General features: G+C 35.3%; 1 protein-coding gene across 7 annotated transcripts in view; it reads right to left on the bottom strand.

Moving 5' to 3' along the window:
- ULK4 (unc-51 like kinase 4) overlaps nt 1–13343 on the bottom strand; it is a 256096-nt gene that overhangs the window by 52547 nt on the left and 190206 nt on the right. For all 7 annotated transcript variants that reach the window (XM_072853762.1, XM_072853760.1, XM_072853764.1 and 4 more), the window contains 2 exons: nt 12155–12253; nt 3723–3908 (listed from right to left, as the gene is read on the bottom strand). In XM_072853762.1, the coding sequence (XP_072709863.1) occupies nt 3723–3908; nt 12155–12253 (285 nt within the window). The remainder of the gene's footprint in view (nt 1–3722; nt 3909–12154; nt 12254–13343) is intronic.

The following is a 13343-nucleotide window of genomic DNA, read 5'->3' as shown; positions in this document are numbered from 1 at the left end:
GATGACATCCTAAATGTCTTAGCTGCTCACAAATAAAGGATGAACAACTTTTTGACAGTTAAGATAAACAAATTAGTGAAAATGAGGTTCTAGAAAGACCATCAGAAGAAAAAAGAGTGTGATTTAGGTAAAATTCAATATACTTTCTGACAAGTACTTAAGGTAAAAGTCACAGAACAAAATTTCACTCTCCACAGTGAGTGCAGAATTGTCTGTTAAAGCCGGATGCTTATTCATTTTTCTCAGAGGAATTTTTCCTTATTACCAGACAGAATAAAGAGAGTCTTCTCTTGTTTTGAAAGTTGAAACATTTTATTTGTCAGTACCCATCTGTAATCCCACAGTGATTATGTGTCCAGTGGAGATATTGGCTAGTTCTATAAAAATTCTGGTGATAATCGATGCCTTTACATTACATACTAGATGGTAAATTGAGATGGCAGGTAGATTTTTTTCCTCTGGGGAAAAAGAGAAATGAAAAACTTCTCAGTAAAGCAGGCAAAAATTGAACTATTCACTTCCCAAATGAAAATTTCTTCCACTTCACAAAGAAATACTTTAATCTAGATGATTTACTGGACTGTAATAAGATGCACTATATCTTCACAGAAGACATGAAGTGATGAGATAGTGATTTCCATAAAGGGTGGCAGGAGAGGCTCCCAGAACCAAAGAATGGGAGAAGATCACTCCCCTGATGTCACCGATCAGTTACATAAATGCTGCTAAAAAGGTGAAGAATATCAGAATAGCAGTATTGTCTAACCCAAGATGAAGCAACCAGAACAAGAGAGTTAGTAAAAGGGCTAAAAGGGAAAAAACCCAAAACCACCAAACCCTGTTTCTTTGATTCAATAATTTTATTCAGTTTCTGTCCATTATATCAATGCCCCTGAGAGAACATTCTTGAAAAAGACTGGTTAACCTGGGCCTGGACAGAGCCAAAAGCTTTGAAAGCTAAGAGGTGATTTAAAAAAAAAAGAAAGACGACAGTAACGCTGCCTCTTTAAAGCTTTTGAAAGATCCTTACTTACACAGTTACAAAAGTTAGCTCAAAGTATATTTTTTCTGGTTTTCACTCCTAATGATTTCTTTTTACAGAAAAATAAAGCCTGTATAAAGGGCTGTTCATGGTGATTCCATTAATAAGTCTGTACAAAGATATTTCCCCCAGCCCCAGGCAGGCCTATATCTTTACTTCTGTTTAATAAATTAATACAACGAAATTGTAGGGCAAACATCAGTGAAGAAAATGTTGCAAGAAGTTTATATTGCCCTGCAGTCAATTTGCTGGTCAAAGGTGACAATGAAAAATGACTATTAAAAAACCAAACAAAAACAAACAAAAAACCCAACTCAAAACAAACCTCCAACTTTGTCAATTAAAAAAAACAAAAAAAACAAAAAAACCAAAAAAAAACCAACCAACCCAAAAACCTCCAACCACTGGAGATAAAACTTAACGAATTAATATTATTAAATTAAAACAACACATAGATATAAGTTTCCATTTCATCAAGGTAAGGTCATCTTGTACGTTAACATATTCTGTGACATGTTTTAAATTGAAGACTGAAATTGAGACACCTGTCTCCATTGGCTCACTCAAGTCACATGAAACATTTGGACAAAGATTAACTAGTCATACTGCTATGCCTTTTCCTTATTTCTAGACATACATCCTATAAAGGCAGCTATAGCATAAACTCATTGAATTATTTTTGTATATTCCTGTCTTACGTAAGCAATACCTGTGCCTGTAACAACAAAGTTAATGTGACCACAGATTGGAAAGATGCTCTGTACAAGCACTGATTGGCAAGAATGGAAATCAGTGCACTTAACGATCCCTCTATTAAAATATTGCTCAGATATTTAAAAAAAAAAAAGAAAAGAAAAACACTGCTCTAGGCTTCAAAATTCAGCATGAACAGCTGATGTGGGCTGAATCCTTCTTAAATAGATATGATTATATTTCAATGTCTTTTGTGATTATGACAATTTTGACAAGATAATAATCTCCTCTGAACAGGACTTTTTAAGGTTTAGAGAAATAATGTAAGATTTATTAAATAATCTGTCAAATTATCTATGAACCCTGCTTTCAAAAGAAATCCTATGATCTCATTAAAATAATTACAGAAAATCTATTCCTGATATTATAAATAACAAGTACCACTATCACTCGTATACAAAGGAGAGATCTAGAAGTACAGGAACTTGCAAGATTCAAAAGGTGATAGCATAGCTTTGCTCTCTTAAGATAATCAACAGAAGTTTCTGTGTTAAATATCCTGCACGCTAGGTCAACTTTTGAACCATTAGTATTCAAAACGGAGGGAAAGGAAACAAGTCTGTAGCTATGCTAAAATCAAATAATCTAGATATGTATATTGCAGCCTTATTTCTCTTTCCTTTCCTCACACTTTGTTGCCTCTTTTCACTTATTGCTTTTGGGGAAAAGCAAAAACCTGTTCTATGCAGCACAACAATTACATAGAAAGAGAAGCACAGGTACAAGCAAAAAGCAATAGGAAGTGTCTTCAAAAAAATCTTTGCTAGAATTCTCTTTTCAGGAAGAGCATGAGAAAATAAAGGAGTGAAATGGGAGATGATGTCAAGGATGAGAAAAATTATGAATTTTAAACATCATTTCAATTTCAATTATATATATTCATGCTTCTTTTCGGGAGAGATAGGACTGAGCAAAACTGGGAGGAAGAGTATGGTGTTTACTTTCCTGTGATGTAAATACAGCAGGCAGGAGAAAGAGGACAGGAACAGCTCCAAAAGCCCGACAAAAAAGGGTTGCTTCCTCTTTGCTCCGTAAGTAGGACGATTCCTGCTGCCATTGATTATGGCCTTACTCTAGTAGCCAGCACTGCACTTGCAAAATTTGATTGTCTTCTGCCTCTTAAACTGGGGAAGTTACCCTCTTTTAATTGAAAACTCCACCCTTTACTCTCCAAGAGCAGAAGTAATCAACCAACGCAAGGTGACAATGCAGGCAAAGCTTCTTATCTAGACACTTCAACATAAAAACCATACTATTATCCAAGAGAACGTTACAGATACAGAAGGTTTTCCACCTAAGCTACTTGAAAGACACAACACTACTGTCATGCTACCACGTCAGAGCATGACAGAATTGAAACCCCCTACCCATCAATAACATCACCAAACTAAGCCCCTGCACGTTACCCACTGATTTGTCAGTCAGTGGGTTCTACGTTCTGCATTACAACCACTCCAGCAGAAGTGGTCCCTGTCACTCAGCGAGAATGAGGTGTCAACAGCCTATGCACAAACCTATTTCAAGTACAAAATGGCATTTTATTTACCGTGAAATCAAGCACTGTGTTTCTGAACAGCTATTTAATGCTACTAGGTTACTTCTTTCAGAAGGCATTCAGAAAATTGTTCCAATACTTCATAAAGCTGAAGTACTAAACAAATATATAAATGAGTTATTTAAACAGCTGAATGGTTAACTAAAATAGGAGAAATCCAACTATCATTTTGTAGGAGGTTTTACATGTAGAAGGCTATCTTCTCCGGAGAAGGTAACTGAAATTTAAAGACAGGAAATTTAACTTCACACATTTTGTTTTCAGAATTCTTTTATACTCTTTTTTACTTTAAGAGGAAAAAACCAGCCAAAAAATTATCCAATGATATAAAAGAAACACATGGACTTTTAAAATGTTTAGAAGCCGACTCACCAGTCTCTTTATAATTCTCAACAAAAGCTTCAGTTGTCGTGTATCTTTTTTGGACTTCAGTACTTCAGCAAAGCTGTCCATGTTTTCTGGAGACATACTCTCCTGACTGTTCCCTCCATACAGCTGAACCAGCAATGATAAGCACTGTGAGGCACTCTCAAATATTTCAGTATCTTCATTGGGAAGCTAAAAATGAACAAAAAATGAACAAACAAAAATCAAATTCCAATTTCAGAAAAAATTGCTTATGACTGGGGATTTGGAAGAGTATTAACATTTGCATTGTGCCAGGAAAGAATAATTTATGGTTGATTGACTCAAAATTCTATTAAACTAAGATTAATAAAGTGATGAAAATATAAGTAAAATATATCTGTTCTTAAGCAGCAGTATAACGTCTCCACTATGATTCTATCAAATAGCCTATCTACAGCAACATCATAAAGGCACTGAAAATGTTGCTCCCAATTCTGTTATTTTCAGACAGTATATTTTGCTTTAAATAGAAGTAGTAATAGCAGAAAGTATCATTATAGCCATGATGTCTAATCTTCTACATAATGCACACCATAAAACTTCATTTAATTATTTCTAAATCAAGTCTATGCCTTCTGGTTGAGGTAGAGTACAGACTATCTAGCTAATTAATGGATTTTAAGTAGTCACATTAGGAGGTACATTTTGCAGATTTTCAATATATTCCTGAATTCCAGCTTTTCTGCACTCCTTTGAAGAGCAGACACTGGAGCAGGCCCTAGCAATGGGATGGAAAAACTTTCCTGGGAAGCAAAATTATGGAAAAGATCTAGGGGCATGGCTAATAATCATCTTTAAACGAACTTCTGGTAGTATGACACCACTATCAAAATGATTTCTATCTTTCTTGAAAGTACAATCTGGAAATAATGAGTAGAGGTATTATATTATGCTTGTATTTGGCACTGTTGGAATGACAACAGGAACGCAATGCCTAGTTTTAGCACAGACAGTTCATGAAAGCTAGTGAAAAAAATCATAGAGGTTTCTTGGGAACAGGCAAGAGGATGATAGATTGGAAAACATAACAGCAAAGGACTGAAGGAATTTAATGTCTATAGCTTATCAAAGGGAGGGTTAAAGGGCACTTGATCATATTCTCTCGGTTACATGTGAGAAAAAGCAGGCTGAGGATAGGTTAATTCCTCTACCTGAAAAAGGATTGGTATGAGACAATAGCTCAAAACTTTATCTAAAGTAATTCAGATTACAAGGACGATAATACTTTGATTTCCTTCTTTCTTTCTTTAATAAGAGCGATTAATCGCTGAAACAACTTTCTTAGAAGTGAGACAGATTCTCCACCACAGGCAACTTATATATCACAAAAATGTTTTTTTTTCTAAAAAAATAACAAAACCCTTTACTATAATGAATAATTAATTTAGGAAGGTCTCGTGTTATATGAGGTCCTAGACTAAATGATTACAATAGCCTTTTCTGGCCTTACAGTCTATGAAGTGAACAAAATATATCAGTGGTGGTCTTAACCAATAAGGTATAGAAGTGTAAAAACACCTCATCACTCCTACTCAGTTTTTTAATTCCAAAAATACTATTTAAATACAAAGAAGCTACATTAAAGTACAGTTAACAGACTATCCTTACTGACAATAAAAAGGAAACGATTTATATAATCTGTCCAACCGTTTATATAATATGCCCAACCATTTCAATAATGATTACGTATTTAATCTGCAGTATGAGCTTCCCAAGTTTTTTCATTTTAAGGAAAACCCATATAGTTACTTTAAAGCAATCTGGGAACATATCATCAGACATATACTCCTTAAATATTCAAGAAACAGTTCCCCAGGGATCTGCATGCAAATACAATCCTGTTTTCCATTAGCTTCATAGAGCTGGCTGTTTAAAACAGACTGAACTGAGATGTAAGCTCTGAATATATAGCCCCAAGACATATCACATTCTATTTGACCTAATGCTATGCAAGTGACAGGACCACAGCAGCTATTTCTTCCACCGTTTTGCTGTATGTTTTTTCTTCATTCCAGTCTAAATGCTACCTATTTGATTGTTTCCTTTCCAACATCCAGAATTACCTAATAACATCATCAACATAAATAGCAAGACTAAAAAGGAGGAAAAGCTACAAATAGTAACAAGCTTTATAGCTCCATTTATATCTTCAATCCTTATCAAGTAAAAAAAAATTCCACTGATCTCACTGGAGGCTTTGAGCCAACTTGTATTTTCTTCACTAAAAAAAAAAAAAGCTATTAGATAAAGGAAGACAAAATTAAACTACTTTAACGTATCTCTCTTATCCCTTTTAAAAGCAGCACTCTAACTTACAGTTTGTTACTAGATCAGCATAGACAGGTATATCAACCACTCCTTGAAGAAAATCACAGTACAAGAACTATATTCAATTTTCAGATATTGTTTGTGGGCTAACCAAACAAAAAAAATTTAAAAATCAGTGAACATTTGGACAGATACGTCCTTGCCCAGGTATTGCAGTGCAGGCTAGTTCCCTGAGCTCCATGAGAACAAAATCCCATGTGTAATCAGTAATCACAACAGCCATACTTGGAAGTGAGACTTCCCAGTTCCCAAGGTCTTTTTCTGAGATATTCACTAAATATCAGAGGAGTGGAAAGGTGTCAGTCTCTGCAGAGGACTGCCCCTACAACAACCTTGCGTGAAGAAATACATAAAGCACCATGTCCTTTGCAGTTCTTCCTGACACCAGGAGGGTGCCTGACTTTCAAGGAAACAAATTACCAAATCCAGCCTGTTAGCGTTATTCCCAAAGAAGGCTGTCTTCAGCAGGAGTCCCCAGTTAGTGAGACAGTGCAACATTTTGCCCAGGTGAGGAGGAGCTGGGCTTGGGCCAATAGCTTTGCTTACGTCCTCCTGACATGCCCAACCTTTCATCACTGTTGCTGCCAGTTTTTGTCCCTCAACAAGAGAAAGGGAGACCCTGAATCTCTCCATCTAATATGTCTTGGCATCAGATAGGCTTGCTCTTCACCAGATGTCAAGCTGTCAGTGACCATCCTCCAAACCTAGCCACCAGTATCACTCCAGGGTTCACAGTACTTGCCAGCCATGACATCATCCTATTCAATCACAAATGCCAATTAAGTCCTTCATCACCTATTGTACTTCAGGCTCTTCTGCTCCTCTGCTTCACCAGAGTCCGTTTGAGCTTCAGTGCTCTCTAGAGTTTGGGGAGCAAGTTGCTGTCATCCTGGAAAATTGCAGGGTAAAACAATAACAGCATAGGTCTTGGATAAATAGGAAAACAAGCTGGGAATAGAAAAGACCGTATTTACTCTGGAGGGGATAAGAATCCCTGTCCTACAGCCTATCCAGTCAATAATCAAGGTGGAAGAGGAACTCTCAGCAATGTCCCTATTTAAGTATGTCCACATCAGTGGACATTTTTCTCTATAACTTTCACCATTTTGCTGTTTCACTACCGACAAATAGTGATTTAGATGTCAAAAGTTGTAAGTTGGTAACCTGAAATTTAACAATGGCTGCCAGTCAGTGTTAGTACTTTCATTAATGGTTATAAAGAGTAGAGGATCTGAAGAAAATTATTGGTATGAACAAAAGCAATTACTGAAAATATAATAAATATCTGTAAATGTAGAAAACCAAGGAATGAAAATTCAGCTTTCAAGTAAATAGTATTTCATGTCTAATAAGAACAGCAAAGCCAGAATTATGTTGCTAGACAATGAATATAGATGGATGGTTCATCTCTTAATCAGCAAAATAATCAGAACACTGTTCCAGCTAATCATAACAATTCCATTTGATGTGAAGAAGTATATTTCAAGTCTTTGAAATGCATTTATAGTTTTTCATGACAGCAGCTACTTAAGTTTTTGTTCTTTCAGGGGAGGAGAAACCCATGAAAAACCAGAGTTCTAACTCTTTAAGAAAATATCTGCCCCTTAATATTTCATAATTACATGAAAAAACTCTAGTGGCCTTTCATTTCTTTCTGCTTTATCAGTCTTAGAGGGGATTATGGATTCAGCCCTTCAGCAAGGTAGAAATGTTAGTACTCCTTCTCCTTGCAGCTGTTAATATTCTGGGCTAGTGTATAGCTTGAAAAAAATCCAGCACCTTAAAATACGTTACTGAACAGCTAAAGTAATAATTTTTGCCATTCTCTAACTCAGAACTGTAGATTTATTTTTCACTTCAAAATTTTAAAATAATGCCTCATGACAAGACTTTTGTGTAATGAAGACTGTGTACTACTTTTTCTTAATTTTTATGGCCATGTTATAACCTCCTATAAACAAGCTCATAACATAAAATTCTACTTCTCTTCCTTTCTAGATGGAACCTGCTCTGTGTATTTTAAGGTTAACGTGGTAAAAAGCAGGAAATTTCTTGTTATTATACACCTATATTTCTGCAGTCTGTTGACAAAAATGCCTTCATTTTGGGCTGAATTGCAGTGTGTTCATGAATCGCAAACCATTGCAAGAAACGTGTGATCATTTGAGCTGAAGTGGCAGTTTTCACACCGTTGGAGTTGTTACAGAATCTAATTTTAGAGCTACAATGAAACTGTCTGTATTACCCGGAGGGGACACTATTTCAGTGCATTAATGAGGTTATATACAAAGAGAGTTTATTACAATAAGAGATAGATGTTCATTAGATCAGTAATGTGATTACAGAATGTGCTGTAAAGGAAGCACCATTGGGAACTATAGGGAAGATGATCTTGCAAGCATTAAACAAAATGTAAAAGCAAAACATCATCATTAAATCTGCTAACTTTACTATGCTATTCTTATTAGTAAATATGCACAGTCTTAAATGAAAAAGTAAAATATTATATTTTGGCTTAGGGCAAAATTGTCGTCCTCCTACCCAAGGGAAAATATTTTTAAAAACAATATATTTTCAGTCATTTTAATCTAGACGAATTGCTAAGAAACTGAATCCCCATTCTGAAATTCTGTGCTTGTGACAATATATTCTTATTTCCTCTGGTGTGTTATTGTTTGGGGAGTTTTTTGGGGGGGGTTGTTTATTTGGGTTTTGGTTTTTAGGGTAGCTCTGTAGGAGATAATTCTTCAAATATAATTCGCAGATAACATTTCAAATACAATAACAGCAATACATTATACAATACAGGAAATAAACATATGTCCTTCCACTCTGACCTCAGAACTGTCTGTATTCCTAAGAAATGTGAAATAAAATTCTACAGTCTACAGGGTTATCATTCTTCTGCAGTCATTTTCATTATTCATTGGCAAATACCTTCACGTGCTCTGCAACTGAAGTCAGGGCACAGCCTTAGAGCCAGTGCAATGTAGAGACAGAAAGAACCTAGAGGAGATCATCTCATTCATCCATGTGCACTGAGGCTTCATATTTGTCCTCTTCATGTTTGCATGTGATTAACTGGTCTTTCAACAGTAATATATAGAGCACAGTAATCAACTGCAAATTTTATTAGTAATACTATAATGAAGAAGCCTACCACCAGAAGACAAGATAAGTTGTCTCCCAGCACTCTGGTAGGCTGCAGAAAAGACTGAAAGCTCTACACCTAGGGTCTAAATCTAGGATCTACAGAGAAATGATACTCCTTTTTATAGGTACTGGCAAGGTTTCTGAAAGTGTCTGAAAATCCACACTGAAGTGATTTCAAAAGTAAGTAAACACTAATTTTTTTTTTCCCAGTATAGTGGTACATCAAAAAGTAGAAGGTATTTTATATCTTCTATAATTGTTGCAAGTTTCAGTATTATAATCAAATTACATTTATGTTCAAGCGGAGAAACATTACACAAAAAAGCTAAGTGTAATTAACTTTTAAACACAAAGCTGCCAAGCAGAAGACTAAATGCTCAATTTATTCTCCTCTTATTGATCAGTTAAGGGCAGACTGATCATGGGATTAAATATTGAATTATCCATATTTGCAGTGTTTTCTGCATGACAGAATTTGTAATTATTTCTTCTTTTGTGTTCTTAAAAACTCTGAAGTTTCATTTACATGAAATCTAGGTTCCCTACACTTGCTTTGCTATGCCATAAGTGATAGACTAAATCACAATTACAGAAGGGAAAAATTGATTCTAAGTTTTTGACGTTTTCAAGTTTAACTCACATTGATTTTTGAGGGATTATTAAGAGAGATAAACATGTAGAACTTGAGGAAAATAAATAAATAGACAAGGCAATGGGGCACGGAACAACCATCTACTTGAGGGATACACATACCAGTAAGGGAAAGCAATTATTCAAAGTGACATAAGAAACTATAAATATGGTAAGATAGGTAGAAATAGCAAACCAGAGAAAATAATTTTAACTCAGTATCTTAAAGTGATGGTTAGTTCAGAATTTAAGACCTTCATTATCTCCAGAAAATAAAGTTCACAAAAAACTGAATGCCTCAAAATAGTAATAAAGGGTTATATAGCCACACAGCTCAATGAATACAGAGAGCTACTGTTGCCAGCTCCACAGAACTTAAGCTTAGGTAGGCCTGAGTCTTTCTGAGGGGTAGGGAGCATATACATCTTGAGACACCCACTAGACTTCACAAAGAATCTAGTCCTATTTAAAGAGATTAGAGCATAAAACATTTTAAACAGGTGGATTCTAAATGTTAAAATTATTATTCCATTGTTCAAACTCTTCAACCTTAACAGGAAATGTTTAATACAGCAACAGGTAAAGGATATAAAATTTAACAAACCTAGCTGAAATAACTTTCATATATCCAATCAAGCACATGTATGTAAAGAACAACACATACACATTACAAGAGAAAATCCCTCACTTTTACAAAATCTTTAACAAAATTCAAAGCCAAAAACAAACAAAAAAAGAAGCAGCACCAGTGGTCTTTACTCTTTATCCATATGTTAAAATCAGCAGATTTTAAATCAGCATTTTAAACATACCAGAATCTGTAGAAATACAGAACAAAGCAAAACCTAGTGGTAATTTGCAGCCATGCTTCTGAAATACAAGGGCAAGTCAGAATCTAATCAGTACATGCTAACTAAACAATTATCCTATCCTTTAATTAAAAACCTATAAAAGACTTCCAGGTGGTATAGGCTGAGTACAGCTTGGCCTCTAATTTTCTGTTCTTTAGAGAGTTAATGGAATTTAAATTTATGACTAGTTTCACTTTAAAGGAACATTTGAATCTCTTCATGTCTTACTATTTATCATATATAGTGATTTAAAAAAATTAATAGAAAATAAATTAAAACAATTGATAAAGATGAAATATTATATAGTTGAAATTCAGTCACTTTATTTTAGGTCATTCAGTGAACATTTCCAAAAAGCCTTTGTCAATAGCTGGTTCAAATAAATCCATCAAAGGAGGACTTAGCAACAAGTATAATGCCAAAAATTAATAAAAAGGGAATCACACTCTTCCCCAAAACAGAAGATGACAGACAGTGCTAAAGATGGTAAAAGAATCACAGGTATTCATGTCATAATACATCTGAAAACCTATATTTAAATTAAAAAAAAAAACAACCCACACATACAAAAAAAATTTTGAGGCTGGAAGAGAACTGAATCTGAAATGCCTCTAAGTGAAATAACCTGGAAAGGATAGTGTGATATGCCACAAGGAAATTCTCACGTACCATTTTAATAGCTTTATGTTGAATAAAAGGCTGAGGCAGCCTCTAAAAACCCTGTCCGGCTCAAGAAGCATTCCTCTACTACAAGCTATTACACACAGAGCCAAGACAAATCTCCGGCACAGTATGATGGAGGTTGTGCTGATGGGATGCATCAGGGCCACGATATAACACTGTGAAGATTTCAATGCAGCACTGTGACATCTAGTAAACCTTGGAAAAGACTGACTTTAAACAGACAGACTTCAAAGATGTTCACAGATCACCAGGGACCATTCCCACTCATAAATCCCTCAGGATCATGTTAAAATAAAACTAAACTCTTGAGAAAAACTCAGAAGGCTCAAACCCAAGAAAATAATATTAAAAGTCATCACTCATTGCAAACTAATTTAAAGTTTACTGACTTTTCTAATGGTAGCAGTACTTGTTGTTTCAAATGTTGAATACCATCCTTTCCCTCTGCAGTGATCACTAGTCCATTCTAAAGGGCTAAAATTTGGCTATACATATGTATCCCAACTGTGAATCTGCAACCTGTCCCTTGTCCCACTTCTATGCTTGGGACAGACTTACTCCGATGTCACTTGTAACCTGCAAGTCACTATGACCTATAATTTCTTAAAAACTGTTAGTCCTTCCTTTGTACTAGCTGAGAGCTTATAAACAATGAAAAACTAGCAAACAGAGTTCTAAGATGTTGAATTCAGTTGAATAATTCCAGCTTCAGCAACATTCGAAAAGGCTTACAAACAAGCAAATTCTCACCAGTTGAATAAGCAGGCTAATTAGGTCCGTCAGGGGTTTATTGATAAGCAGAAGGTCTTCAGCAGCCTGCGTGTCCCCTCCTGTGCCAGATTTCTGTGCCTTAATAAGATGACAAAAAATAAAAAACAGCCTTGGTGACTGTTGCGTTATGAGAAACAAATTAGGTCCATTAGGTGGTCAAAGTTTGAAAAGAAGTTGGAAGGCAACTTGTACACTCTTTTCTAGTTAAATATTCCTGGGCTCCCAATGAGCAGTTACGCTCCCTGTATCTGTGACAATAAGCACAAAGCAAAAGGGACTCATGCTGTCATTCCCATTCTGCACAGGCTGAATATACTGACCTACATGACATTTCTTCAGCAAAATGCTGTAAACCGTACACGCAGAAGATATCTCTAAAGCCATAAATGTTTTATGTATTTGTATTCTCTTTCAAGATGACATGTTTGTTTTAACATTAAAGTTCAACTATTTTTTTTTTTCCTTTATCAGAACAATTTTAAGGGCAACTGAAAACAAGAAAATCAAGGTGACTGAAAATTTAGGATTCTCAGCAATAATATCCAATTTTGCCCTTCTGACTCACCTTGTATGCTGAAATATTCATAATATAATAATTTATTTTTTAAATAGGAATAATAAAATCCGTAAATGACCAAAGTCTGTGATATGATCTGTTACTACTTGTAATTCTGACCATTGTCATCCCCCCTCATCAAAACACACTGCAATCCTAGGCAGTGCTGCTATTTATGATCCATCCCTGCCCCAGGACACCATAAAGGTCTGCTTGCAAGATTTTTCATTTAACTTTATTATCTCACAGAAGCTTTGGACCAGAACCCTATACAGCCTAACTGCTAGAGGAAAATGTAAACATTTTGTCTAAAGAACACATTTAAAAACAATTTTGTATCGTGTTTCATTTAAAGCTCAATCCTAAAACCATGATCCAAGTGTAATACTTGAGGATTTTTGTTTGGTTAAGTGAAAACAGGAGCAAGTCCCCTGAGACAAGAGACACTACTGCTGAAGCTCTGCTGTTGATATTGATGAGTTGAAAAGATAATGCCTTTCTTCTGGAAAGAATCTTGAAATAAAAGAGATCTGAAGAGCTGTTTCTCCATGTAATAAGACACATTGGTATGTCCCTCACTGAGACTCACCACAATGACCTGGAATGCTGAAG

Source organism: Ciconia boyciana, chromosome 2 (assembly GCF_034638445.1).
Source record: "Ciconia boyciana chromosome 2, ASM3463844v1, whole genome shotgun sequence".
NCBI classification, from domain to species: domain Eukaryota; kingdom Metazoa; phylum Chordata; class Aves; order Ciconiiformes; family Ciconiidae; genus Ciconia; species Ciconia boyciana.
Note: the sequence above shows the minus strand (reverse complement) of the source record. Positions and strands in the feature narration are given on the sequence as shown.